At 46.7% G+C, this 27,820-nt stretch overlaps 2 protein-coding genes across 2 annotated transcripts in view; both read right to left on the minus strand.

Annotated features, from left to right (window-relative positions):
• Positions 1 to 226: 226 nt before the first annotated feature.
• On the minus strand, positions 227 to 11,327 carry FAM120A (family with sequence similarity 120A). Its single transcript, XM_053468663.1, has 17 exons — positions 10,727 to 11,327; positions 7,982 to 8,228; positions 7,431 to 7,513; positions 7,098 to 7,226; positions 6,689 to 6,782; positions 6,154 to 6,239; positions 5,767 to 6,032; positions 5,413 to 5,497; positions 5,114 to 5,338; positions 4,766 to 4,940; positions 4,348 to 4,597; positions 4,150 to 4,264; positions 3,635 to 3,844; positions 3,144 to 3,330; positions 2,888 to 3,026; positions 2,544 to 2,640; positions 227 to 2,081 (listed from the first exon to the last, which is right to left on the minus strand). Exons 1-17 carry the CDS (start codon positions 11,198 to 11,200, stop codon positions 1,770 to 1,772), a joined length of 3,174 nt encoding a protein of 1,057 aa, XP_053324638.1. The 5' UTR covers positions 11,201 to 11,327; the 3' UTR covers positions 227 to 1,769.
• A 5,255-nt stretch (positions 11,328 to 16,582) lies between these two features.
• WNK2 (WNK lysine deficient protein kinase 2) overlaps positions 16,583 to 27,820 on the minus strand; it is a 34,149-nt gene continuing 22,911 nt past the window's right edge. The window contains exons 13-27 of the mRNA XM_053469460.1: positions 27,145 to 27,432; positions 26,845 to 26,894; positions 26,471 to 26,627; positions 26,277 to 26,393; positions 25,932 to 26,102; positions 25,715 to 25,760; positions 25,474 to 25,587; positions 24,168 to 25,186; positions 23,358 to 23,917; positions 21,329 to 21,543; positions 20,839 to 21,048; positions 19,941 to 20,039; positions 18,190 to 18,234; positions 17,347 to 17,591; positions 16,583 to 17,273 (exon numbers count right to left, since the gene is read on the minus strand). Coding sequence (XP_053325435.1) covers positions 17,001 to 17,273; positions 17,347 to 17,591; positions 18,190 to 18,234; positions 19,941 to 20,039; positions 20,839 to 21,048; positions 21,329 to 21,543; positions 23,358 to 23,917; positions 24,168 to 25,186; positions 25,474 to 25,587; positions 25,715 to 25,760; positions 25,932 to 26,102; positions 26,277 to 26,393; positions 26,471 to 26,627; positions 26,845 to 26,894; positions 27,145 to 27,432 — 3,609 coding nt within the window. The 3' untranslated portion in view covers positions 16,583 to 17,000. The remainder of the gene's footprint in view (positions 17,274 to 17,346; positions 17,592 to 18,189; positions 18,235 to 19,940; positions 20,040 to 20,838; positions 21,049 to 21,328; positions 21,544 to 23,357; positions 23,918 to 24,167; positions 25,187 to 25,473; positions 25,588 to 25,714; positions 25,761 to 25,931; positions 26,103 to 26,276; positions 26,394 to 26,470; positions 26,628 to 26,844; positions 26,895 to 27,144; positions 27,433 to 27,820) is intronic.

Raw genomic sequence — 27,820 nt, forward strand, 5'->3', positions numbered from 1 at the left:
TTCAATCGATCTTTCTCAGCATGTTAGAGGACAACTGTTTCTATAACCAAACAGTATTTTACTTCTACACTGGACCCAAGAGCTTGCAGCTCAATATACCCCATTTAGTAATTTTCTTTATATTGCATATTCAAAAGTTAACGGGATTTCATGTCAGATTAACTCAACCTGGCCATTTACACAAGCAAACTCAATGGTCGGTACAAAAAGAAAAAACACGAGCCAGTTTTATACTAAAAGAATAAAGATTTTTATTAAGCATTGTAAGTTGCATTCAATAGCCTTCAAACAGTACACACCGCAATCCATCAAGGACCAGCCAAACCCAACAGTAGTTCATTCTTGCACAATCCATGAGTTGGGGCAGAACTCCGTTCAACTTACATTAAAATGCCTACTAATCTCTTGCGGGAAGGGACTCGAAATATGACAGCTCATTTCTGATCACTAATGTTTAATGAAGAGCATCAGTATTATTAAATGAAAACAAAGAGAAGGGATTCTGATTTTCAAAAAAGTACATTTAAAAGTCTGGAAACACTAAGAGAAACACCCAAAAAAATATGCCGAGAGGTATACTTTGCTTTCTGCTGAGACTAGATTCCCAAACGAAGAGGGATTAGGAACAAGCTATCCTTTCCCTGCTACAGAAGGGGGGAACTTATTAAAGATCAAAGCAGTTTAATTTTTTTTTTATGAATCCCCCCCCCACAGAATTTTATATTTGTTAAAGAAAGCATAAAATAGCAACAGAGAATAATGCTTACAGCAATGAGTACAACAGGGTAACGTCAATATTTAAAACGCCTAGATAATTTTTTTTGTGTTTTAGAGTAAATGCAACAGAGGTCGATAATCACAAAATTGTAAAGGTTAGCGCAAGATCAGTCAGCGACTAAACATATTAAACATCTTCCAACGAACTAGTACTGATTATTAGTTTTTTGTGTATTGTTGATGGGCACATTACTTTTAGGAACGGCAGAATTAGGACGATAACATGCATAATATCACCTACACACTTAAAAATGATGGACCATGCAGGAGATCAGGTCAGTAGAAGTACTAAATGGTCTACATCCGATTGAAAAACCACAGTTCATTGTTCACGGACGCTTGGGATTAACTCACGGAAAACGTTCCCAACACATATGTTTGAAGAAAGAAAAAAAGTTGCTTGATTTTTCTATGGTTTCACTCGCTTTAGTAATATGAGTATTTAAGATCTGAAGTGTTACCCTATCGCGTTTTGTTCCAATAGGTCGCACACCTCAGAGGTGACGTTTTAAACAAATAACTATTTGTGCCACGTCTCTACGTTCATTATCGTAAAACCGGACAGCCTGCTTCGTGACACAATTACGTAAAATCAAATATAATGGCAAACAGGTGGTGCCAAAAACTACAAATTAATAGTTTAAGCTATACTGAAAAAACTGCCAACAAACTAGCGTAGTTTAATAGCTCGAGAAAGAACTAGAAGCGGTTGTTTCTGTTATAACCAGTTACAGCTTTCTATGTGTTTTAGTATATGGGAGTCAAATGCTCTTCGTTTCTCTTGGCTTTTCTGTAGCAGTTTGACTACAACTGGTTAAAAAATAAAATCTTTCCTTTTTTAACTCTTTTTTTTGTCTGACAGAGGGATCAGAATTTCCAATGTTCATTTTTCACTTACGGAAAGGAAAAAATGTACATAACTGTAGGCTCCTTCCTTCTAGATCTTCCTACCCAGACCTTTCTAACGTTCTTCACCCTCTAGAAAAATAAGCTTACTCTTCTTTTTTTAAGACAGCAGTCTCAGGACTTTCGTCCGTGGGCCGTTCGCTGTCTGCATTTAGTGCATTTAAGTGAGGATTGGTATTGCACGTTTTAGAGTCATTGCTTAAGGCACTTTCAGAGTGATTGGAGGCCCCCGCGTCTTCAGAGCCCCCGTTTACTTGGGACGCTGGAACATCCTCGTTCACCACCCCGTTTTCTGCCACAGATCCATCCGATGATACGGCTGAAGATTTCGACCCCTCCGATTGCGTCTTAAGCTCTTTGGCTACTTCTTCCGCTGAAGCAGCGTATGGAGGTTTGATCTATAGTTTAAAAAAAAAAACAACTGGATCTTGAGAGAACGACCAACAAACAGGACCTCCAAACTCATTCGATTACTCTGCGTTTACAGCTACAAGAAACATTTAATTTTTTTTTTGGAAAAAGAAAATCTCACAATTGAAATCAACTTTCTTGGCATTCTTAGAAAGCAGTCAGAATTCTAATCCTGGCCACGGACCAAAAAATTCATAGACGATCACAGACTGATGAAGTGGAGCAATTAAACTGGAAATATCAGGTCCCAAAGCATTTGCATGAACAGACGCCAGTCCACGAGCTTCCGTAACGTGACATTTCAGTCCTGGCGGTTTTAAGCTCATCAGCACCGGAGCTGGGATGGCGCATAGAACTTTTTGGAAAAGGACATGGCACGTACAATCCGAAGTATTCACACGAAGCGGACAATCCCGGAGTGGACAAATCACATTTTCCAGATACCCTACCTGAGGTGCCGCTTGGTTTTTAGATCCTCTACCATAGTATCTGCCCCCTCTTCCAAACGTTCTTATAACCGGGGTGGATATGACTCCTCTGGGACGCCTGTATTTCAAAAGAAGTTTGTTGGATCAGAAGTGTAGCTGTGTGTTACAGATACAAAATTATAAATGTTAACTGTGCGGCGTAAAAAATAGTAATTCTCGTGGGATTTAAACAGGGCTCTGAGAACATTTTGTTACTGAACTAACAAGACCATGTGCTTTTTCATCCGGAGAATCGTCCCCGCGGTTTGGGTGCGATGCCCGGCTGGTGGTGTAAACAGTTTTGTTACTCTGAATACAATGCGTACCCTCGATGTGGTCCCCCCACAGAAACAACCTGCAGGGGAAACGTTCCTCTGCCGCGCGGGCGCCTCGCTCCGGCCCACTGTCCGACCACGGTGCCCGCAATCTCAAGCTTTCCTCCATGAGAAGGAATAGGTTGGACCCCTAAACAGACAGGGAAGAAGACGAGCTGAAAGAAATCTGCGAACGTCAACATTTAAAACAGATTCTGTAGTAATGATTTACCAAGGAGTCCACTTCATGCATTACTAGGAGACTTACCAGAGAACCCTCTCCCTCTGCCTGGAGGTGGTGGTATAGGTCCGAATGGCCGAGGGTACATGGCAGCGGGATAGAAAGGCATGGCGGGCGGCGGCGGCGGGAATGGTAACGGGTGGCTCTGTCTGGAGAAATGTAGCCCCTCCAGAATGCTCTGACGCATCTTGTCTACCCTGGCAGCCTGTTCTGCCTAAATCAGAATAAAACACAGATAAAAAAAACGGCAGTAAGGATATACAACCCACTAGGTTTTCTTCCGTTTAAGGCTAGAGACAACTCAGATCCCATGAAAACATAAGACCCGTCCTCTATTTTACCTGCAGATAGATTATTACCCTTTCTGGCCAAGATATATAGATGGCTGCAACTCAAAGCTTTGCTGCAATACCCCAAAGGTGTGAAGATTAAACTAATTGCTGCCGGCGATCCAACAAAAAGCCGCAGCCATGAAGTAGCCGTCCCCGTCCCACTTACCAGCATAGGTGGTCACATACCTGACCATCACAGAGGTCAATGAGCGATGCTTTCTCCCTGGTGGCTTTAATGAGCTTGGTCTGGAATAACTTCCCATCAAAATACATCCAGGGGCAGCAGTGCTCCCAAGGGATGGGCTGTCCACAAGCGTCATTCGCCAGGAGGGCCATATCTACCCCGCTCATAAATAGAGCAGACAGTTGAATCCCTCTGGAGTCCAAGTTATCGATCTGAAATTGCAAGAATCACTTTTACAATTTTTTTTTTTACAGTACAAAAATATCAAATTCAGCCGAAACGCAAAAAATAAAGCAGAGGCCTTTTTTTGCATCCAACGTGAAAACAGGGAGAGTTTCTGAGCACATTGTGGATAAATCAGTAGCTTGAATCGTATTATTGGATTGATGGCTGCTGGTGACAGAGGGTCCACGCTGATCCCCACTCACTCACACTTTAGGTGAATGAATTAAAAACAAACAGTCATAACCCACTTCCATTATTAAACATTCGCTATCGGATGCACAAGGCCGTTTACCTTCAGCTCCTGCAGCTGGTCTGGCTCATACATTTTGGCAGACAGAGCCTGCGCTAGGAAGGCATCGAGCTCCTGACGGCGCAGGATTCGGATTCCCGGCCACTGCACCATGTACCTGGAATAAAAGGTACGATACGCCTTAAGCTCGGCAAAACTACTGTAACACGCCGAGTGCAGAAGACGCGGAGATCCACTTACCGCAAGACGCAGCACAGGACCATAAGGTGAGTTGGAACGTTGGCCGGGTTCAGCATTGCTGGGGTGTCCGATCTCATACATGCCAGGAAAGCCCTCATCCTCCGGTTTTTATCCTCCACCGCCTTACCCAACCAGAGCTTCTTTAAGTTTGGGCAGGTCCACTCCCTGAAGGCCAGGGCTTCCACCAGCTCAGGTGTTTGGGGCGACTTCCCCTTGTAGGCTGCCCATTCTTTAATAATCACCGGGTAATCTAACGTACAAAAACTAAACTGTACCAAACATCAACCTCGTAACACAAGTGAAAAAATATCACAAAACAGACTAAAAGCTGAATTTAAATTTTAGGGCTTTATTATGACAACGTAATGCTTAGCTGTGACCCCTAACTAATCTTCCCCTGCTCGGCGCGGGTACTCACATTCTGGGGGCATCCTGTTCTTGCGGAAAGCCAGCCTTTCGGTCTTCTTCCGGCTTTCTGCCAGGCTAAAGAGGACCCCGTAAACGTACTGGCGTAGAGGCCGGTACAGCACCGCCGCCGGGGGCAGGTCCTTATTCATTTCATCTTCAACGGCAACTGGAATTTTAATTTCTCCCTGAGCCCAAAAACAAGAAAAATAGGAAAACAAAAAGCTCAACGTGGTGCCCAACTAAACTCACCTAGAGGGTGCAGCAGATCGGGGCTGCGGGTAATACTCCGCCACGCTTCCCGGATCACCGCAAACGGGTATCATGTAAGCAGCGTCTGAGAGGTTAGGAAGAACAGTACCTTTGTCAGGATGTGGAAGATATAAGGGTACATTAACCCTTTCTTGTGCCGATGCTCTGCGACTCTCATTACTTCAGGTGCCACAGGAGGCAGAGGTGGGGTAGTGATATCCATGTGGTTTCGGGTTGGCATAGACAGCAGGCACGGAATCTGCGCACCACTGGCCTGGCTTCCTTTCTTTTCTGACATTTTGTTGCCAGATGAGGCAGGTGAAGAATTGACCACCTACGGCCAGAAAGCAGGGGTATTAAAATGCTAAACGCGCCAGAAGCCGACGCGGCTGCCACGTTCACCGTTACCTTTGCTTGGTCTGCGGGGTCTTTCTTGCCTGCCTTTTCTGGTTTTCCCTTCTTGTCCCAACCAGACTTGGTTCCTGCAACATGACTGAACACAGAGAACACGTCAAGTACAACTGCTGCGAAAGCGAAGCCGTATAAGTGTTTGTCGCACTCGATTCTGACTCAAAAGAATATAACCAAAGCCCCCCCCACGCGTTTAACACAACCGGTAACGTGGAACGCACCATGGGGCATGATCCATCTACACAGGATTTGCTCCAAACAAGCCCCTTAGAGAGCTGCTGGACGGGTAGATTTGGCATTTTCCGTTTTGGACACCTGGCACAGTCTATTAGTTGGTTCTAAAGAACTCACTTGGCTGATCCCCCTTCGTTGCCTTCATCGTTGTCTGAGGAGGATGAAGGTGAAGAGCCGGGAGGGCAGGTGGGGTCGGCCTGGGTCGAGCCCCCACCATGCGCCGGGTTTATTGGGGACGACCGTTCGTACAGAGGAGTGTGTTTCCCGTCATTAGGAATGTTACTGTAGTTATTCTGCTCAGGCGCAGCTCTGGCCCCTGTGGCGGCAGCGGGTTCAGGATGGTTGTACTGATACGGAGCTTTGCCGGGAGCGCCGTGTGGAACCTAAAACAGAATAAGTAAGAAATGATTAATAAACAGCAAGAATTTATGTCAGAAACACCACTAATCCTCAATCCACGAACGGCAAACACGGCCAATATTTCATGGCAAAAAAGCCACTTACCGCGGGCTTTGATTGTACGTTGGCGTGCGGAATGTTCAGGTTGTACGGTGGCGAAATACCGGGGACTCCACCAGGGCCGGTCCTGGCTGCACCAAGAAAAATGACAATCAAGAGTTTAACACAATAGGGAATACAATTTGAAGCTAAATTCTACAAACTAGACATTTGAATTCACAATCGTGCCTTCACTACAACTACAGCAGGCGATATGACAAGAGAACGCTCCTGGCGCTTAAGAATGGCACGAGCCACGTTCTCGGGCTATCGGTGATCTGCCTTCTATATTCTCTATTCTCAGCCAGCAGGGGGCATCAAACTCACAGCCCAGAGGGGGGCAAATGAACAAAATATTAAAACCTGGGTAATGCGGGCCATGCTCACGTATACCTGCTAAGGACTCTTCCTTCAACTGGTGGGGTATTATGGAGTAAAACACCCCCCCAGTGTCTGGGCACTTTACCCAAAGGGAAGCGAGCGATGTGATTGGCACAGGCAGAGGAATGGCAAAGCCTGTAATTATGCAGGTCCATCTCACCTGCATGCGGACCCGCGGGATACGAGGGCTTGTTGGTGGCTCTGTAATAGCCAACAGCTCTCTTGAAGCGGGAGACTTTGTCGTCGGTTCTGGACTGTAAGAGGGAAAAAATACTTTAATCATCAGAATGAAAACGCGTTTAGCAATAAAGCCAACGGTAACGAGACTTTAAGAAAGGAAATTAGTCTTTCGGACAAACTGAATAAAAAACAAAGTAAAATCATTAAACTTCTTCTGAAGGAAACCACCAACTTCTGGAGACGGTTCCTCCCGACATCGTTATTCTCTTCTACTTCTGTGTTTTTGTGGGTTGGTGGGAGAGGGACACAGTATCAAGAAACCAGACAATTCCTTCTGAGATTATCCCCAAAATCCACCCGATTAGCTGGGCGCGTCGCCCGCTCGTTACCTGCGAGTGCTGAAAAACATCGCTGGCGATGGCATCCAGATTATTAGTGTCTTTAATGTTGCGCACGTAGTCGGCGACGGCTTTAATCACTACATCGCAGGGTGGTAATACGAGCTGGTGAGCGCGGACCTGCGTAGGAAGAAGAAATGTTAAACCGGAACGGCCTGGAATTCATCACACAAAGCGACAACCAGCAGATAGAAGCCAACGTGTTTTACATCCAGTAACAGTCCCGCTGCCTCGCTGGTAGAGAGGGGCAGGTATCAGAGTCCCCGCGCTCAGGGGTCCCTTAATGTCTATTACAGCTTTACAGTTCCCGGGGGGCGTTCATACCTTGAGAGACGCCAGCGGGTGTTCAGGACCGAGGAGGCTCCAGTGGAAGGCGGCCAAATCTTCATCGGGCAGAATGTGATTACCTAAAAACGGAAGAGACGGGGTGGTGAAGACGTCGCGTTTTACAGCCGGTTCAGATAATATCCATCAGGTGACAGGAAGCAGAACGTTCTACACTATTCCAGAATGACCGGCCCTTTCTGTGACACATTGGACGGGTATACTAGGGGGACCCTTCCCTGGACGACGCAGAGACGGAAGCCAAGGCGGCTCAATACGAGTCACTCTGCAGAGCGTCTCACGTCTGGCTCAGTCTACACCGGATTAGCATCTAAACCCCCGCAACGGAGTTGGTCGCCGTGACAACAGGCCGCATTCACTACAGGTTTTAGACAAATTATATTAAGAGGCCAACCGGCTATTTTCGAGCAGAAACCACAGCTTTTCTCTGTTAGTTTGAGGTCCGAGACGCTCTTCCCGTTATATCTCAGGGATATCGGAACCTAGGCCGAGGCCGAGCGCTCGCTCAATGAACGCCGGATAAAACGTACCCAGCAGAGCAGCAAAAACGGGGAAGCGGTTTGGGTTGAGGTCCAGCTGTTTGGCCACTTCGTGCATCAGATACTGGCTCGTCGTGAGGCTCTTGCCGTTGCGGCTCAGCTTTAGCGCGTGGGCACTGAAATAATACGGGATGTTGCAGAGCGCGTAGTCCGAGTCGTACGCCACCAAGCCGTGGAAACCGTTCTCCCGGCAGAAAGCGATCACCTCTTGGTGGTGATCCTCAATGCTCTGGGCAACCTGGTGGGGTGAAAAAAAAGGGTTAAAGGGTATTTAGGGCAAAAAAATCAACACCAAAGACCTTGGTGGAACTTCTTGAAGCACACCCGGGCGCACAGCCCCCGCGCGTGCCGGGGACCCGGGCGCACAGCCCCCGCGCGTGCCGGGGACCCGGGCGCACAGCCCCCGCGCGTGCCGGGGACCCGGGCGCACAGCCCCCGCGCGTGCCGGGGACCCGGGCGCACAGCCCCCGCGCGTGCCGGGGACCCGGGCGCACAGCCCCCGCGCGTGCCGGGGACCCGGGCGCACAGCCCCCGCGCGTGCCGGGGACCCGGGCGCACAGCCCCCGCGCGTGGACCTGCGTGTTTTCCGCTGGTTGCGGATACCGAACCAATTACCGCGAACAGCTCTTGAGTCTAAGATGAGACCAAGTGATTGAGGTTTCCGTCTCCCCAATGGGAGAAGCAGACGGGCCGGTGGGATCTGTGTTTGGCCATCGCAGTATTTGCCGTGTGGATGAGGCAGGGAAGAACCATTTCCAGCAGCCGCGCAAAAGAAAAAGCGACAATGCAGCCTACAGACAGCAACCAAGGGGTTAACACATTAGAATAATCTGGAGTCTGCCGGTTACAGAAAGCGATGATCGCAGGTCCAAAGGTTGCCGGCAGCATTTGCCAGCTTGCCGGTACTACCTGCCCGAAACGGAGGAAGCGCCCCATTAACCAATCCCAACTCCCGAAAAGTAGCCGGGGGGCACAGAGCGGGCTATGGGGGGCGCTGTGAGAGGGAAGTGTTTTAATACCTAGAGGGGTCCTCCTCATATAGAATATAAAACTTGTAAAGTAACAGTGAATGGCGCGAAACGCGAGCCGGGGGGGGGGGATATAATCTGCACAAAGCCAAGAGGCGGAACGCGAGGATCAGATTCCTCCACGCAGGACTCAGCGGAGTGGGGAGACCGAGATTAAGTCTCACGCAGCCCTCCAACAACGTGGCCCCCGCGGGAAACGCACGACATTCACCGCGTGATACGACATGGAGGCTCGGCGGCAGCAACCACTACGCCTTAAATAATATCCAGCAAACGATGGAAGCGCAGAGCGAGCGCTCCTTATACCGGCGCCTGAGGAGACGCCACAGCGATTTCCACACAGCCGGCAAGAGAATAGAAACCCAGAACCCACCGGCAGATCGGCCCCATCCGGCCCGTTCCTCCTGCTGTAAAGACTCAAACCTTAACCAGACGTTGGTCTCGTCTTAGATTCCGGAGCCGTATGTCTATCCCATGCATGTTTAATCCCCTCACTGTATTACCCTCTACCACTTCTGCTGGGAGGCTGTTCCACTCATCTCTCACTTTCTCAGTAAAGTAAAACATCCTTCCGTTCCATCTCAGCCTCTGACCCTCTAGTTTCAGATTCCGGCCACGTCCTGATCTCAGGTTCGCTGGATTCGTGTCGCCCGCAGAAGAGCCGATCTCTATTATTAATGGGGTCGAATTTCTGCGGACTCCCCTGGAACGTCTCTGAACTTTTTCCCTTTCGAATGTACACAGAAGGGTAACGCGCAGAACTGCCCGGGGGGGGGGGCAAATATCACTTAAGTATCCACCTCATTGTGAGAATAAAAAGGGCAAGAAACGCAGAGCTTTCCTCCGCAGTCCCGTTAAAAACATACGTAATGACTGAAAGCAGCGGCTCATAAAGCGACAGCTGTCACCAGCGTCTCCGATCCCCGATCCAAACACTAATCCTCCTCCGAGCTTTCGTAGCCGCCGCCGGTTCAGAAGTCATATGTATCAGAATTCTAACGCACAGCAACACTAAAACTGCCCCATTTCTTGGGGTATCTGCACTGAGCAGCCCTCTGGTAGCTAAAGGGTTAACATCGTGGGAGGTGATCCCGCAAACGGCGGCCAATCCCTGGGATACCTGACAGCGCCATGAAATCAGAGAGCGCTGGTACCTGGGGGGTTAATGCCCCGCTGGCGGCACCCAGTCCCGTCCACAGTAAACAATTCAAGCATTTTATCAATAGACTGACCCCCCCGTGTCCCTCCCGCTGGCGGGCAGGTACAGGGGCAGGTACTCGGCGCTCCTGATACCCTCAGCAGTGAATTAACCCTGTGTGCGGAGTGACGGGGCGAGGAGTCACCGATGTTGTCTGAGTTTTAATCTTGGAGTGATTACCGGATTTAGATGGGATTACGGGGCAGTAACCGGGGGCAGCGCCCTAAACTCGGCGTGTAACAGAGTACATGGGCGAGAAGGGAGCGGAGAGCCAGACCACAAATCCACCCTATACTAGAGTACACTGACAGCACTGTACCGGGGGCGCGGGGTGACTGTACCGGGGGCACCAGGCTGGCAGCACAGTGTCCTCGGTTCCGGGGTGCAGCTTTGCTCATACTACAAGGCGTCCCTAGTTTTGTAATACTACAGGGGCCCCCGTCTCGGGGTGCAGCTTTACCGCAGGGGCCCCTGGCTCGGGATGAACCGGTACCGCGGGGCGCTCCTCACCTTGACGCGGCAGCGCAGCAGGGCCAGGCGGATGCAGTGAGCCATGCACACCGGCGGCAGGAACCAGACTTTGGGCGGCGGGGTGCCCTTGCCATGCACGTGGCTGACGATGTGCTGGGCGCACTGGCGCTCGCTGCCCTGCCGCTTCACCCACTCGTGCAGCCGGGCCTTGTCCAGGGCGCCGTTGAAGAAGACGAGGAGCTGGATGTTGCCGGAGAGGCAGGCCTGGGCCAGGGCCGCCAGGTAGGCCAGCATGTGCCGCCACTGGCCCCCGGACACCCAGTCGGTGTAGTAGCCCCCATACAGGCGGTGCAGGCAGTTGTCGGCATCCAGCAGCAGGCGGAGCGGGCTCTGGGGAGGTCTCTGCCGGCCGCCCCCCACCAGGGCCCCCCGGGCCAGTCTCTGCAGCTCCACCGGCACCACCGCGCCCGGGCAGCGCCGCTCGATGTACTCCTGGAAGCCCTGCACCCCCATGGCGGGCCGGTCGGGCGGAATCACGGGCTGAGGGCGGCTCAGCGGCGGCTGCGGGGCGGTGGAGGGGGGCAGGATGCAGCTGGGGGGGCCGCCATGTGCCGCTCGCTCACACACAGACGCAGACAGGAAGCCAGCCCCGGAAAGGGAGGAGCCAGGGGAGGGCGGGGTCGGTGGCTGTCAGTTTCTCCAAGCGACAGATAGGTGTGTACCACCTGGTGACATCCGAATAACTCTCCCTCCCTATGTTGTGTATATTTTGCCCCCGAGGGGTGCTAGTGCCGCCTGTATTGCCCCCCATGGGATGCTAATGCCACATATACTGCCCCCACATGGGGTGCTAATGCCACATATACTGCCCCCACATGGGGTGTTAATGCCACATGTAGTGCCCTCCCATGGGGTGCTAATTGTCATGTCATGTCAGACGTGCACAGCTCACGGGGTGGGGTATTAAGCTCACTGTGTAGCCTGCACCTGCCCCACGGTTTCAAAACATTCACCGGTCGGTACGGTTACTGCCGTTTAGCCTCTGTTACAGGGTGGCAGATGAGCCGCTGGCACCGACAGCGTATCCGTGCCCAGTGCCAGAATCAGCTCCGGGGCCAAGCCGCGAGCCGTTACATTGTTACGTATGAGTCTGAATGTGCTGTATGCGGAGCAATCAAAAGAGCATCCCGTCGGTTTCCATGGCGATTGCCCGTCATTTAGAACTTTCCCCAGAATGGGTGGTCCCAGCAGGAGTCTCGGGGAATTGAGTTTATTCTGCCGTTAGGAGAGGTGCGGCCCCAAAATATCTCAGGTACTTGCGCTCTGTAGCCCCAGGTAATGCCACGGCTTATTCTGTGTTATTGCCCCTGCAGAGGGCAAACCCGGGAAACTGGGCGCTGGCCGCGGAGGGAGAAGTAAATGCACCGGCTGATAACTCTAAGCCTTCGTATTTATAATTAACACCAGATCTCCCGGCGCTTCCTCCGGCGCTTCCTTTCACCCACCCTTCCTTCCCACGGAGGGCTTAGGTCCAGGAATCTCTTTGGTTCTTTCTCTCAATGTCTTCAAAAACCACAAAGGGTTAAACACACGTGACCAGGAGCCAGCAAAGTACACGGAATACAAGGAAAAGGTTTCATTGACTAAAAACAGATCGTTTATTAATCCAGGAGAACGCGATCAGATTTATTTTGGGGGAAATCGCCGGAGCCGGGGGCCACTGTTTGAGACCCTCTTTCCGTCTCATAAACTCACTCGGACAGCAAATGTTTTACCCCCCCCCCCAGCCCCCCCCGGGGACATTTAATGTCACTGTTTGTGGATGGCCGGATGTGCTTGGCCGCGGAGAAGGCGCTCGGTTTAGTCTTGTTTTGGTTCTCGTGGTAAATGATGGCATTACGGCATCTCGCCGGCCCCCAGGAGATAAAAACTGGGGGAACCGTTACTTTGCACAAAACCGGTTGGACTTCTCTTTGTTTTTTTTTATATAAACTCTGCGATGAATAAATGAATCGGCATTTGCCGCACGGTGGGAGCCTCTTCCAGATACTCTCCCCCCGGCTCGCTTCGCACGGCCCGGTTGCTTGGAAACCGAATGGCAGCCGATGGTTACGGGCCGCGGGAATAATGGAGCCGGTTCTGGAAACCGCATGCGATCCGTACGATAGAACGCGGAGTATAAAGATCCGTTACCGGGAGCGCAGCATGCGCGAGACAATTAATACGAGTTCAAACATTTTTAACCCTGCGCGGGGCAGGACGGGGCAGAAGTTAATCTTTTTTTAGAGGAGACACAATGATTGATGTTCTCAGAGGAACCGGCGCCTGTCGGGAGTTACGGAACACGTATCGGACGCGCACGTTTCTCGGACGGCTCGGCGCTTTTCATGTTCAAACATTTATTTTTTATAACGATTGCTTCCGCGAGCCCCAGTGCTTCATCGCAATAAAACCACATACAGCTTATCTCTTATCTGAAAGAACCCGCCGGAGCGCAGAGCCCGACGGACGTCGCCGGGAAGCTCGCATTCGGTCTGGAGAGCCGTCTCTATGGTATTCAGAAGACCATGCCGCAGCCTCTCGCCCCATTATCTTTCACAGAAGGCTCAGGGTGCCGGCTGGGCCGTCGCTGCTGTAAGATCTGCGTTTTATCGCGCATTTTATTCATTTCCGGTTACCGAAGCAGTAAAGGCTGGAATAGCGAATGTTGTTACAAATAGAGGATATTTTTCTTATAACGTCGCGCGTTCTACGGTCGAGTCTTTTGGGCAACCGAGTAGCTCCTGAAGAGAGTTAAAATATTTACTACAATCATCGACTTTATTTTTTTAACGCATTTTAAACGACTTCATTCGGTTTATATATATCGGCTCATTACAGCTCCTGGCATCTGGCAAGGAGAGCGTTTCCATGGAAACTCAAATCTTCAGACACAAGGAAGGAAAAAAACATGAATAGGAAAAGAATTGAGAAGAGCGCACGCCGATTCACACGATCCCTGGGATAGATACTGGATCCCGCACAGCAGGGCTTCGCGGGGGGGGGACTCGGCCGCCATCGGTATTAAAGTCATCGTCACACCTTGTTCAGGTGACTTCCCAAATTACCCATAAAACCGATGGGCTGCTGTACGGCGTATACAGAATTATCAGGAATAGGATTTTTTTTTTGCTGGACATAAATTGTTTTTTTAATAAAGAATAACGCTAAAGGCGCAGAAGACCCCAAGATATAATTTACAATCATTTTTTGACATCGTTATTCTGAAACTTCTTTACAAACGCGATTGGACTGTAATCTGCTGCACGGACACCGGGAGGCGCAGGCGGGCCGTGCAGAGAGCGCTCCCATACACCGGACAGGCGCCAGAATCCGGGTTAAACTTCCATATGCTCAGAACTTGTCAGGCGCGTTAATAATAATAATAATAATAATAATAATAATAAAGTCAGCATACAACGCCAACAGTTCTTCGCTCGCGGTGCAGCACTTATAAATAATGTGCATATAAAGTATATTATATATATATATATTCACATACACGCTGTATATACAGTATATTAATCTAGTTTATAACAAAGCTCCCCCCTACTCTAATAGTGAACTTGTCAATACAATAAGGGTTAAATTGCTCTGGTGAACAAACATTTTAAACCAAATTCATTCATTCAACTTATAGGAACGAGTCCCACCTGGAGGAGAGAGGGGCAATCCGTTTCACTGACCATTTGGAAGATTTTTAAAAAATAAAAAAAGTGAACTTTACTCAATCGGGAATAACGTTCAAAAAGGACCATGAACCCTCAAAAAAGCATTTAAAAATACAGAAGAGGACTAGATACACGTTTAAGAGCCGCGAGAAGATTCGCACACACGACACGGGACACAAAGTCAAGCACAAAATGTTTATTTTAATTAAATATACAATATTGCGGATGTAGTGCTGCTGACGTCATCAGCGTTTTGGGGCTATACAACAGGCAAGAGCGATTAGGAGCATCAGGGCAAGCCGGGGGGGGGGCTCGTGAAGTGTATGCGCATGATCTAAAATCAAAGATATGAAGAGAACAGAAATCTCTTACTATGGGAAGGATGTCGCCCGGCAGAAAACTCTGCGCTATCACCTAGGAAACGGAATACCAGGAGAAAACAGATACAGTGACAATGTTTGAACTATACATTTCACAGCTTTGGCAGCGCAGGACAATCGCCATCCTGAGTCGTTGCAGGTAAAAGCAGCCGTCTACATGCAGGGCCGGCAAACCCGCAGGCTGCTGATCGACCACAACTCCTATTATCCACAGACACGGGTTGCCTGCCCTCGCTTCACTGTATATCTGCGCTTCAGGGTCAGGCTTTACATTTTAAAATAGAAATAGTTGAAAGAACCCAGCCAGTGGTTTGGATTGTAGAAACAGATGAAAAGAAATCCCAGTTTTACCATTCTATTATTATTTTATATCATTTAATTGGGCGATCTGCTCTCTGGATCCCACCGTCAAAGATCCAAGGGCCGTATTTATCAAGGAGCCGTTCAAAATATTCCTTGAGGTTTTTTACCAATTTTCCTCCAAATGGCTGCAGCCTCGATAAATACGGCCAAATGATAATCGCTTCTCAGGGCGACCCGCTAACACCTAACATGGAAACATTTACTCCGAAAGGTTCCCGGAATCCACCACCCAGAACGTGTTCAAAATACAACTGAAATTCTGATTATTTTTTTGGCTAAAGATTAAATGCCCAATGCCTTAGTGAATAAGCCCCTGTGACACACGCTACAGATATTATCAATTGATCCAGGCTTTAGAAAAGCATTGCAGCTTATTTAATGTATTGGAAAGGGAGAAAAAAGCCACAAAATATATAAAAAAAGATTCAAATATTAATTACTAATATGTGCAAATATTGCAGCTCCGTGAATGTGTTAAAAAGTGCACAAGGGATGCGGAACTACAATAATCCCACTTACTACTGCATTTTCCGCTCCGAGATTATGTATGACGGGTGTTAGAATGAACGATTAAGATTTCATTCGCAAAAAAGCGTCCCAAGGAACCGATTTGGTAAAGCTGTCTGCAGCCAAAAAGTCATTTCAAGCGACTGTCCTCAAAGCAACATGAGAAGCTATAGCCTTATCTACAGAGCAGGTGCAACAACCTTATGCATCTGCCCCAGGGGTAATTCTCTCGCACAAAACATTGTGACCACCGCAGAAGTGTGTGGAGGGTCAAAACCAAAAAGAAGCCTGAAGACATCATCATCATTTTAACGCTGGACCCCTGATTAGGAAAAGTTCAAAGGTGCTAATGCCATGGAGGCCATACTGGGTTCACCATTTACCATGGAAACCAACGCAGTGAACAATAAAAATTCAATAATAAAAACATTTTAAGATTTTTTTTGTTTTGTTTCCCTGATTGAAAAACTTTGGCTGAAGTGAGATACAAAGAAACAACCTTATGTCACATGACCCAACTCGGAACCTTAAGGCGTTTTTCCACGTATATGTGATATCAAGGTATTTATCTAGGGTGCCCACGCGTTCCACCGGGATCTAAGCTCTTGCTCTAATGCCTCCGCTGTGCCACGCATTGCATCTGCAACTCAGCAGGTAAATTGTTAATTCTGCGAGATATAACAATACATAAGAGGCTCATTTTCCCCTAGATTTTTTATATTTTAAAAATGAAATATGTGAAGGTCAATAGATGAAGGTAGCGGGGGGGGGGGGGTCTCACGAACGGACTTGTTAAATTAACATCCAAAGCTTTCAAAATAAACAAGCATTTAGCCGGCATTTCTCTGTACAAATTACGTTGGAGAAAGGAAGAAAGTGTAAAAATAAAATCTGATTTTTGAGATTTTTGTTTGTTTTGTGAATTGTGTAAGATGTTTTATTTGCATTTATTTATTTTTAAGATGTTTCCAGATACACCGGAATATAATATATCAAGGCACTAAACCGCCCCAGGGTTCATAATATCCTTAATTAATTCAAGTAGCTTTACATGTCGGGTTTGTAAAACCGTGAAATACGCAAATGTCTGCCATGAGGGGAAAGGCGAAAATGTCACCAGACTGACCGGGGAGGAGACGCGATCGCTGGGGATGCTTTGCAGTGTGTGGCGAGGTGAGGTTTTAGGCTCCGACCGTAAGCCTGTTGGCGCAGTGCTAAAAACAGCTGCAATATGTACTGCAGGTAATGCACCGCAGGCCTGGCAAGCACCGGCTAAACAGAACCAAAAACACGGGACCGGATCAGGGCAACACTGTTCACATTTGGACGTCTGGTGAAAGCAAGGCAATCGCTTTACGTGATCTTCATGTTTGGGCCGCAGGGTTTTCTAGCTGGCTGCTGGGTTGACATGGGGAACATTGCGCATGTTTGACTCTCTGCAATTCCTGGCCACTGTACACCGTACGCCGCAGCCGCCGGGAAAACACCGGTATACTGAGAGAGGGGCAATCTGAAGGGCTGCAGAGAGCCGGCCTGCGCAACTCCAGCGAGGGAAGCCGGAACGGAGGAAGGTACGCTGGGTACCGGAGCGCGTTTTCTTCCTGAATCAGACGTAGAGCGATGAACCTATGAAGAGAAGGAGACTTCTGCTTATAACGAACCCAAAGTCTGACGGTCACTCTCCAAGCACCAAACTTACCCCGCCGGCGCCGTTTGGTTTGCCTTCCAGATCTTGCCTTTGCTGGTACTGCTTCAGCTGGTTCAGTGAAGGCTTGAACTGCGCGGCCCCAACGGTTTTACTCGCCCATTCGTCCACGAGCTTGTGCAGGTCGTCCGTGAACGTGGCCCTTTTGTTGTTGCTATTGTTGGTCTGGATTTGCTGGGCGGCCAGTGGAGGAGCTGAAGACGTCTCTGGGCCGACAGCCAAGCTGCTGGTTGAAGATCCTAGAAATTGCAGAAAATCCTTTGTTATTATAAAATTCTGAGCTGAGACTTGAAAGTTTCCCTTTCGTGGCCGTATTCTCGTTCCCAAGGACGCGTCCTCAGAGGCGTCTCCTACTGTTCACATCGAGAACGCTCATAATATAGATCGTCCTATAAGGAGAATGTTTGAGGGACCAAAATAATAATCAGACGTGGTAACAGTTAGGTACAGACCCCCCCCCTCTGTAATTGGACTACAACTCCCATGAACTGCTGCTAAAAACATTTTATGGGTGCCTGGGCTCTAACGCAGCTTTCCCAACAAAATATTTCACGCTCTGTCTCTCCGGAACGAGAATACAAAATGAAACAAAAAAAATTGGCAGCTTTGAGACGTCATCTAGAACACATCACAGAACCGGATCACAGATATCACATAACATGCAGATACCCGGCAGCGTTTCCAGGGCGTGCATGCGCGAGCACTCCACGGCGTACCTGCAAAATACCTAATGCCACGGCTGCGCATGCTTCCCAAGCGAAAAAATGCTTTACCACAAGCGAGACATCCCATGCTAAAATACGGATAAAAAAAACAAAACAGAAAAAGGATAGTTACTACTGCTGTGTTCTTTGCCAAGACAGAGCCGTTTCAGGGTGGACCCTACAAGGCAAAACGATACAGACAGACAGCATTAGGCAGGACTGCAGACAGACCCCGTCAGAGTGTGAGCTTATACGGCACACGGGGGGGGGCACACAGATGTAACACAAAAATATCACAAAAATACTACAGAACACCACGGCAACTGGCAGGAGCTCTGCAGAGAGGGAGCAATTCCGGTGCAATCGCCAAGGCAACTAATTGAGTGATCCTGCCGACTGCGCCGCTTGTGGCACCAGAATTACTCTTTGTACATAATAAGTAAACATCAAAACGTATAGACTTTGTGCAGGAAATGTAAATGTCACAATGTGTAAGCGTTTCTAGTCACAACCCAGGGACAGAAAGGTCTGGAACAAAACATTTGAAAGCTTGAATAGAAAAACTATTTTTAAAGGTTGGGTTTTAAAGCCTATTTTATTACACCCCCCCCCCAACCATCTGGCATTCAGTTCAGCAGGTAAATCATTCTCTGTGCCGCTACTTCCTGTATCAGAGAGAGTTGGAGGACTTGCTTCCCAAATGGAGGGAAAAAATAGTCATCCAAAAGGCCTCCTACAACTCTATGATCCTTCTCTAAGGTGTTTTCTGTCAGGAGCTAGCTCCGCCCACCGGGTGCTGCCAACTCTTCAGGTCTCAGCCATACTGGAAGCTGCAGCACAGAAAGTATCTGCTGGACTGCGAAGAAAGGGTGAGTGGAAGCAAAGCATTTACTTAATGAGAAGAGATAACCGAGTAACAGACAAGAATAATGAATAAAGTGATAGTTTTAATGCGGTTGTATAAAAGCGAGGTTTCCTTGGATACGGGTCATTGCAGTGCTGACTGACATTTAGTGGCCAAGGAGGAGTGGGAGAGATTCTGAGGGGACCTGAAATCTTCGCATTAAAACAAATATAGGAATGAGACGGCTCGTAACCATGTAGGGCATCTAATAAAGAGGATGTTTCTATGGAGATTTTGGATGCTGATCCAAACACTAATTCCTCATTGCCCTGAGCCGGTCACTCGCCGGTGCAGAAGCTCCAGGACGTCTTTTTTAAAAAAAAAAATTATTAGTTTTTAGTGGAACGTCACCGACTAACACTGAACCTTCGTTTTAAAAAAACCACATTATTAAAGCCCTGTTACAGCAATGACCTTCAGTGACCTCGAGACATGAATGGGCTCCATCACCTTAACATGTTAACAAGACATGCTGGCATTCTTCAATATCGGGGCAGTTAGACATCGTTAGAAACAGCTCAACCAAAATAGCACATTAAAAAAAAAAAAAACATGGGGGGGTAAAGCATTGCCTGGCTGCGCAGGCCAAGTTCTTCACACGTTTTAGTATCCAAGCATGAGTCGGGGGCAGCGCGCACCACATTCACGGGGCCGTGGCGGGACACAAATAAAAGCAGGTTACAGGGTAAAAGAAATATGGAGGCTCACGACTGAGAAACTTAACCCACGGCACTTGCACCTGAATCGGAGATCACCGGGATCTCATTAGTTTTATTTGTCGTAATCGTTTATAATCAACCAGAAGAATAATGATTTAGAATAAATAAAAAGTCTGTTTATGAAGCGGCTCGTCACATGGGTTAAGCATCTTCTGCAAAACAATGGGCACTTTCCCCACTTCCTACGAGGCCGCGGCAGAAAGAAAAAGATGGCGGTTGTGGGGAGGGGAATGAGGATTAAATGCAAGAGAGAATACAAACAGATGGATAAAGACACAGGTCCACTGAGGAATCTGGTGCGAGGTTTGCTACTAGACTTAAAGGTGACTCTCTCAGACGTTTGGTGATAAACGGTCCAGCCTGCAAAGGAATATAGAGGGAGAAAAACAAAAAGACGCAGGTAAAGTATAGACTGTGGTGATCAACGTCCTACATCAGTCAGCAAAGCAACAAATCGCCCCCCCGATCGCGAACGCCAGAGAAACGAGCTGCAGCACAAGCAGAGAACAAGCACCACCCTCCCCATCGTTTGCATAGAAATCCCGTCAGGAGCCTCTGTGCACCTGGAGACAAATGCGTGTCCTTCACCGACTTATCCCATTGTACAGCTCTACAGTATATGATGCCACTATATAAATAATTCATGCCACACAGGCAGAAATGGAAGCGGTAGATGTTTAACACTTCGTATCACCTACTTGCCTCCTGCTGCAGCCTAGAAAACAGGCTCCCTATGTGAAGCCCGAACCCATTTCACATTAATAACTGGGATAGAGGTATAGATGGCAGCCTGCTTAGGCGTCTTAAAGCACAACAGTTTGAGGAGAAACTTAAATTCTGGTAAATTCTTCCACAACCTTTTTTTTTTCTTCCCACTATATTTCTATCTGCGTGTTCTGATGTCCTGAAGTCCTTTAGTTCACATCGCACAGAATAATATTTGCATTGTGAAAGGTTCACAGAAAGCATGGAGCCGGCAGACTGCATAGCGGAGCATCGCAAACGATGCATGAGATGCACACGGCGCCTGATAGACCGAAACATGCAGAGCAGTGGGCGGCCGCAGAGCCATCACCCCCACCCGTTGGCTAATGCAGCACGTTATGTAGCGACCAAAATCTTAAATTAAAAAAAGGCAAGAGCAGCAAAGACAGATCACCTTGCCCAGGAACTCCATGCAGGTCAACGCCCTCGCGGACCACCCCGGAGCAGATATGATCAGACGACACGGTGACTTTCACTGAGCAAGGCTGCTGCGTCTGTACCCCCTGACTCGGGGACGCGGCCGCCGTCAGAGAGGAGCCTGCGACCTGCTGAAATGTAACAATATCCTTGGCAGGAGATCCATTGCAATCCACAGAGATGTTACCTGGATCAAAAACATACATTTCACCGGCAGTTGGCATGGAATTAGCGTTTGGTTAAGTAAAACTTTTGTGCATTCAATGCAGGCAATTAAATGTGAGAGAAAAAGCCACAGAACACATTGATCTTTACTATTAATTATACAGGATTTAAAGTAATGTTTTAAAAAATATAATATATATATATATATATATATATATATATATATATATATATATATATATATATATATATATATATATATATATATATATATATATATATATATATATAGCACCCCGTACCAGTAGCAGCTGTCGTTGTTTTTAGTTGCTGCACTAAAGGGTTGAGAAGTTTTCCAGACTTCAGTTTATTTTTGCTGATCCTCCGGCGGCGGCTGCTTGGGGGGGCTGCGTGCAGGAATCCCACGTTTGGGGGGAGCGGTTTCCCCAGCCGGATGTACAGAGCCTCGATCTCCCTCTTCTGCTGCGCCTGCAGCTCCGTGATTTCCTTCATGTGTCTGAAGGGGAAACAAGAGTCAGAAGTCAGGTGATGAGTAGAAACAAGGGGTTAATGGACACCTACAAGCACCCCCTGTGCTGGGAATAATACCCATTTCCAACAGAGAGAAACCCAAATCAATTTAAATGGATATCTGACCTGATCTGAATCAAAAAGAGTGAATTGCAAAAGAGGCAGCTTTGGGAACAGGTTTTCATCTCGAAACTTTGTGTCCGGAATTATAAAATCAACTGGTTTATACATAACTCTTAACACTCACAGCCAAAACACCAATAATCTGGTTTCACCAGGGCCGAGTTTGTGGATTTAACCCCTTAAGGACAATGGGCGGTCCCTAAACCCATTGAAAACAATGCATTTTGAGCCCGTACATATACGGGCTTTGTCATTAAGGGGTTAAAGCATGTGTGTGACTCCCTATTTTTATAAGGAAGAAGAAGAGACATCCATCAGGGGAGACCGGACTGGTTGAAAGAGCCACCACCTAAACCAGCATGATGTCCGCAGTAAGGAGGACTTTATTTTTATGCACAATCTGCTGGCGCGATATAAACGCAACGTAACGGATGCCTTCCTTGCTTGACATCAACGTGAGCAAAATTCTGGATCAATGCGTTTCTGTGTAACGGAACAGCTTTCTTTGAAAGGAAACCCTTGGGAGATCTAAATCATTATTGCAGATATCGTGGCTAAAATGTTTCTGCGTTTTCTCCGAATGAGATTAAATATCAGTGTTTTTGAACAAGAAAAAAAAAGTAAATCTATTGGGTTCCTCCTTTGGTTCTATTACAAATCTGATAAGAAACCCCAAAATCTTGACGTTTACATGAGGGCCTATTTTTTAGTGGAATAGCTCATCTTGGGAGCATTCTAACACCTCAACTGCTCGAACGAATCAAGTTTTATAAAGTTTCAAATATAATTCACTAGAATATTCAACCAAAGTATTTGCAATCCCTGACAATTTGGATTTTGCGTCCTTGTTTTACGAGGAATCCAGAAATGTCTGATGTTCTAGCGAAGACTTGTAAATCCCCATGAATCACCGGTGCTTTTTATACTCCATTAGAAGTTACTATAGTAATTTTACTTGTCAAGCACACTTCTAATTTCCAATTCTATACAAAGGAAAAAATAAACAAAAGGCACTTTGTGGCGTGACTCATCCCGCTAGAAAGAACGTACGCCGAAAACATATATGGCTTTTTGTGTTACATAATTAACGTGCCCATAAATGCAAGCGATTAGATGTCCTTCTGGAGTAATTATTTAAATGGAGACACATCAATTCCGTAGGAGGACGGAGAGAAATGGTTGGTGACTCAAAGTTAGACAATAACTTTTGGAAACCATTGAAATCGGTGAAAGGAGATCCTGCGTATAAGGATTGTGGTTATTTTTGGGTGAGGGTTTTTTTTGTTGTAGGAAGTTTTTATCCCTTTATAGATAGAACATAAAGCAAGTGCCATGGTGTGGTAAACAAGGAAAACATTTCCAGATCTGCCATGTTGCTCTCTACAAACGCTTTAAATAATTTAAGAACCTTTTCTTATCATTCTTTCTTTGTTACGGAAACAAGAGGTTTCCCATTTGCTCTACCTCCTAAACAGATGATTCAAAACCTCCAAACCATCAATATGAGCCCTGGAGGCAACTTTAGAAGTGCCACATGGGTTATAAAGCAGACAGGGGAATTAAACCTTAGATGACCACATAAATATATTGTAGTTAACATGTTCTCATTTTCTAATCTATATTCCATTCTTGTTTGTGAAATAAATACAATTATGCTGAATAAAAAGTTCTACATACTTTTCACGAAGACCCTGGAGTTCTCTCCTCATATCTGCATCTTCAAACTCAGAGTCATTATCACTGCTCATGTATGAAGACTGTGAATGGAAAGAGGTAACATTTATTGAAGGGGTCTTGGGTGGATTAGGTCCGTGAGGAGAATCGGGGCTTTTCATACTGGCCTTTCGATGAAGAAAAGCAGTAGCCTTCTTGATAAAGTCATTGGTGGACCCTTTGCTCGGGGTTGATGGTTGGGCATCTTTGGACTTTGACAGAGGAAGCTCATCACCAGAATCACTGGAAACATGTCCACAAAAGAGGGAATTAATAGGGGAGGAGGTGTGTGCTCGTGGAACGGAGGTCTTTACTGGATGCGAAGGGAGCTGATCCAAGTAGACATCAGGTGGGGCAGAAAATCTTGAGTAATTTGGTGAATTTGCAGTCACGTCATCCTCTGTGCTCATCACAGAAAACCTGCCAATAGTTTTAGGTGACCCATCGACACCATCTGCCTTCTGTTTTAGCGAAGGACAGTCCATGGAATTTTGATCTTGTAGCTTCCAGTTCCTTGAATCCCCCTTTTTAGAAGAAGAAAAAAACATTTTTACTCTAATGAGCAGAAGTTATTTTAGCAGAAACATATAAGTTCTAAAGAAATGACAAGAAAACCAAGTTTACCTAAGGTCAATTCTATAACCAAATATATAGAAATAACTATAAACTACTTGTTAAACGGTTGTTACCGTAAATAAAGATTTTTTGTTACTATGTAGGTGCTCCTAATAATGCATATTCTACCCATATGAGTGGAAATCACTCTCCACTCACCCGGTTGTCCGGTAAGTTGTACTTGCTTGCGTCGGTAACACCACCGAGCAGTTCTGCAGACAGAGCCGAATCCTCTGGAGCAGAGAGGGATTTGTAGAGAGTTCTGTGGTCACAGGTTATCCCTCCATTGACCGGCTGCAAATAAATGACCTCCGTTGCACCTTCCAGACTCTGAGAGATGTCGGGGGTTCCCGCATTCATGTTTGCCGGACTATATTCCTGATATAACAACGTACGCAACTTTTCATCTAAGCTTTTGATCGTGTCATCTGCAAACTCCACTCTGGGTGGACCTTCCCCATCCGATTCAGTTAGATTTCCAGTTTGAATACCGGAGTTCACAACTGGTAATGTTAAAGATGTTAGAGTCTGGACCGTGGCCGGAAAGGAGCAGCCTTGGGAAGGAATTGGTGGACCTTCTGTAATATCTGAAGATGTGTCCAAGCAAGTGCTTGATGTGACCTGTTTTACAACAGGAGAGCCAACATCTGATTCACACAACACAGAATGCTCAGTCCGATGCTCTTTTTCCTGGGGAATATTGATCGGTGGATCCCTGGCAGATGGAGTATAATCCAACTGCGCGGTTTCTCTTGAATTTTTGGCAGTTTGGAAACATAAATCGACAGGTGGGGTACCGGCCTCCCGTTCAGCTGGTTGGATCACATTTGCTGAAGACTGTGAAGTAGTCAGTGGGTCACAAGCATCTTTTGGTGAAGCAGCATGCCCAGCTGCAGAGTGTGCTTCAATTTCTTTGACTGGCTGTGAAGTGCTGGATACTCCAGGAGTTGTGCAATCACCGTGGAGGAAGGAATGGGATTCAGGAAGGGTCAAAGTTGAGAGCTCACTTTGCATCTGTAAATCAGATGAAGATATCGTAGAAGACGACTGTGTAACAGAGGCAAGGATTTCCATGGTGGGCTCACCAGGATCTAACGCAGAAAGCTGGCACACAGAGGACGTCGATTTATCAGTTTGCACAGAACGCGTCTGTTGAAAACCTTCAGAAACTTCTTCATCTGCAAACAAAAAAAGTCAAAACAGGAAAAAAAAGTGAACTAAATATTATTTTACAAGTGAGATTTCTTTAGTCCAGAAGAGACATTCCTGTTCTATCTTGCTTGGCAGACGTATTTATGGAAAAAGTAACACAATAATGGTTTAAAATCCGCCCTCTCAAATCTTTGACAATTTGTTTGTATTTTTTATCTCATCCTGTAACCGGTGGACTAACGTTCGGTACCGGCCTGGTGGTCACAGATACCTTTAAAAAAGTATAATTATATTAATTTCTGGGAGCCGGTACCTTTAAGCTTATTAGGCTGTTGGCCTTTTAGTGTGGTTGTCTGCTCCTCTAAACCAGCGTTGGGATTTTCGACCACGGGACATATAATAAACCACCGCTTTCCTGTATGCAAAACTAAGAGAAAGATTAGAATGTTAGTATGTATCGAACAATCAGATGGCGGTACAATGAAGGCAGCTCTATGAAGTATGCTTTTCTACAAATACAGGAGATTATGAACGATATGATAAAAAGTCCCTACCATTCTGCTGGTAAACGGGCGTCTTTGCCTTGCTGTGGTGGTTTTCCTTTGAAAAGATTACAAAGACACAATGATGCTTTATAAAATGACTTTATACAAGCATGAATATATACATTAAAAGGGATGTTCTGTGAGATGTTTAGATCTCATTACAGTATTGGGGTCAGGTCGACAGTATGCTAAACCATAAATTGAATGTGTAGAAAGTGTATTGTACCTCTTGTGTCTCTGCGTGAAATGCGTTGGCTTGTTGGGGGCTTCCCCCTTGGTCGGAACTCCTTTCACCTTCCGTGTCTTCACTTAACATATCCTCTGCTTTGTCGATCACATCCTTCATTTGCTCGATGAAAATCTCCTTTTCGGACTGCAGAATGAATTCATTCTCCACCTACACGAGGATGCAGAAAATCTGTTTTATGAATACCTAGCAATTAAAAAGCTACCACAACCTACTAGGAATTTTAATTTTATACAAAAAGAGCTACATTTTGTTTGCTTTTTGAGAAGTCTGCAGAATTAAAAAGCAAGAATAAACCTCAATGGATAAGGATAGAGTTCCTACCATGTAAGTGGCAATTTCATCTGGGGCATCTCCATCCAAATCAAACTTGAATGTCACCATTTTATGGTTGTGCGTTTCCAGTTGGCATTCAACCATCTTGTCACCAGTGTTACAAACCTACAGGAAACATTTTACAGCTTAAACACCTAATTCCAGCTATAATGGACACGGGGCTGTCAGGGGAGCCAGCTTACATTGAGAATAGTAAGCTTGGGTTTACTGGTCTTCTCTTGGCGTGATCTCGTTCGGGAGGACCGTCGATGATGTTTCTTTGTTTGTTTGCCAGCGCCATGGGTGCTCTCTGGAGCGTCACTCATTTCTTTCCCAGATGCAGCATCTGAACCTACATAGCTTTTAGAGGGACAGAAACCAAAGGTGGTCATGTTTAGAATACTAATGATGGCCATCTGGTGATTCTTACCAAATCTGATGAGAAAGGGATACCCCATGGATCCCAAATATCCAACTTCCTGCAGGAGAAGAGCACTTGGGAAGGCAGTCAATATGAATAGCGAAGGGCCTGAGATGTTTCACCTCTTACAATAAACTATATAACAAGGAAACCTACTTCTCATAGCTTTGACCAGGGATCGGTTGGTTTTCCTGCACGATCAGCTCCTGAAACAGAGAAGGATTCCAGTGGTGTTCAGCAACACGATGAAAATTGCTGTAAACAACACATAGTATAATCTACAGCGAGAGAACATATCAGAAGTAATAGACTTTACTGATAATTCAGCTCGGGATAAAAATGCCATTGCGAGGACACATCTACTAGTGATTGACTTCACTGGATTCAGAAATCTAGAATTCAATAGTTTGTAATTTGAAGACGACTACAAGGATGCTATGGATTTAAACCCACTACCTCTTGTCCTGAGTCCGTAGCTGTCCCGGCAGCTGGATGCACAACGTGGTTTGGATGCGCATATGGTTGGGATATGTCGGGTTGCAGGCTGGCTGAATAAACGGGCATGCTCGGAGGATCCGCCATTGTGTGCGTGTAAGTCATCTGAGAAACAACCTCCTGTCCTTGAATCAAAAGGGGCATTTCAGACTGGAAGTGCACAGGTGGGGACATGATGGAGGACGGTGCCACGGATATTACTGCGACGGGGGTTGCCATGTCCACCGAATACCGAGAAAGCCCAGCAACCTATGGTGTACGAAGAATTTAAATATGCGAACAAGAAATATAAAGGAATCACAACCTTCCGCAAAAGGGAGAGGAGGGACAACATTTATCTATAATACATACACTTTATATATATACACAAAATATATAAACATAAAATCAAAACACCCCAAACAAATACACCATCGCTAGGTTATTTCAATACACTGGTTTCCTGTTAGACACAGAGCTAGAAATTCACATGATGTCATAGGCTTGAATACAGTAAATTAAACAGATCTTTAATATGAAGACATGAGGGGAATGGAGAGAGGGGGATAAAAAAGACCAGTTAATGATGTCATAGGGAAGAATTGTGGTCTTTTTTGATATATAGTATATCCTATGAATGGATATTTCACGGCATGTG

This window comes from Spea bombifrons, chromosome 6 (genome assembly GCF_027358695.1).
Source record: "Spea bombifrons isolate aSpeBom1 chromosome 6, aSpeBom1.2.pri, whole genome shotgun sequence".
Lineage (NCBI taxonomy): Eukaryota > Metazoa > Chordata > Amphibia > Anura > Pelobatidae > Spea > Spea bombifrons.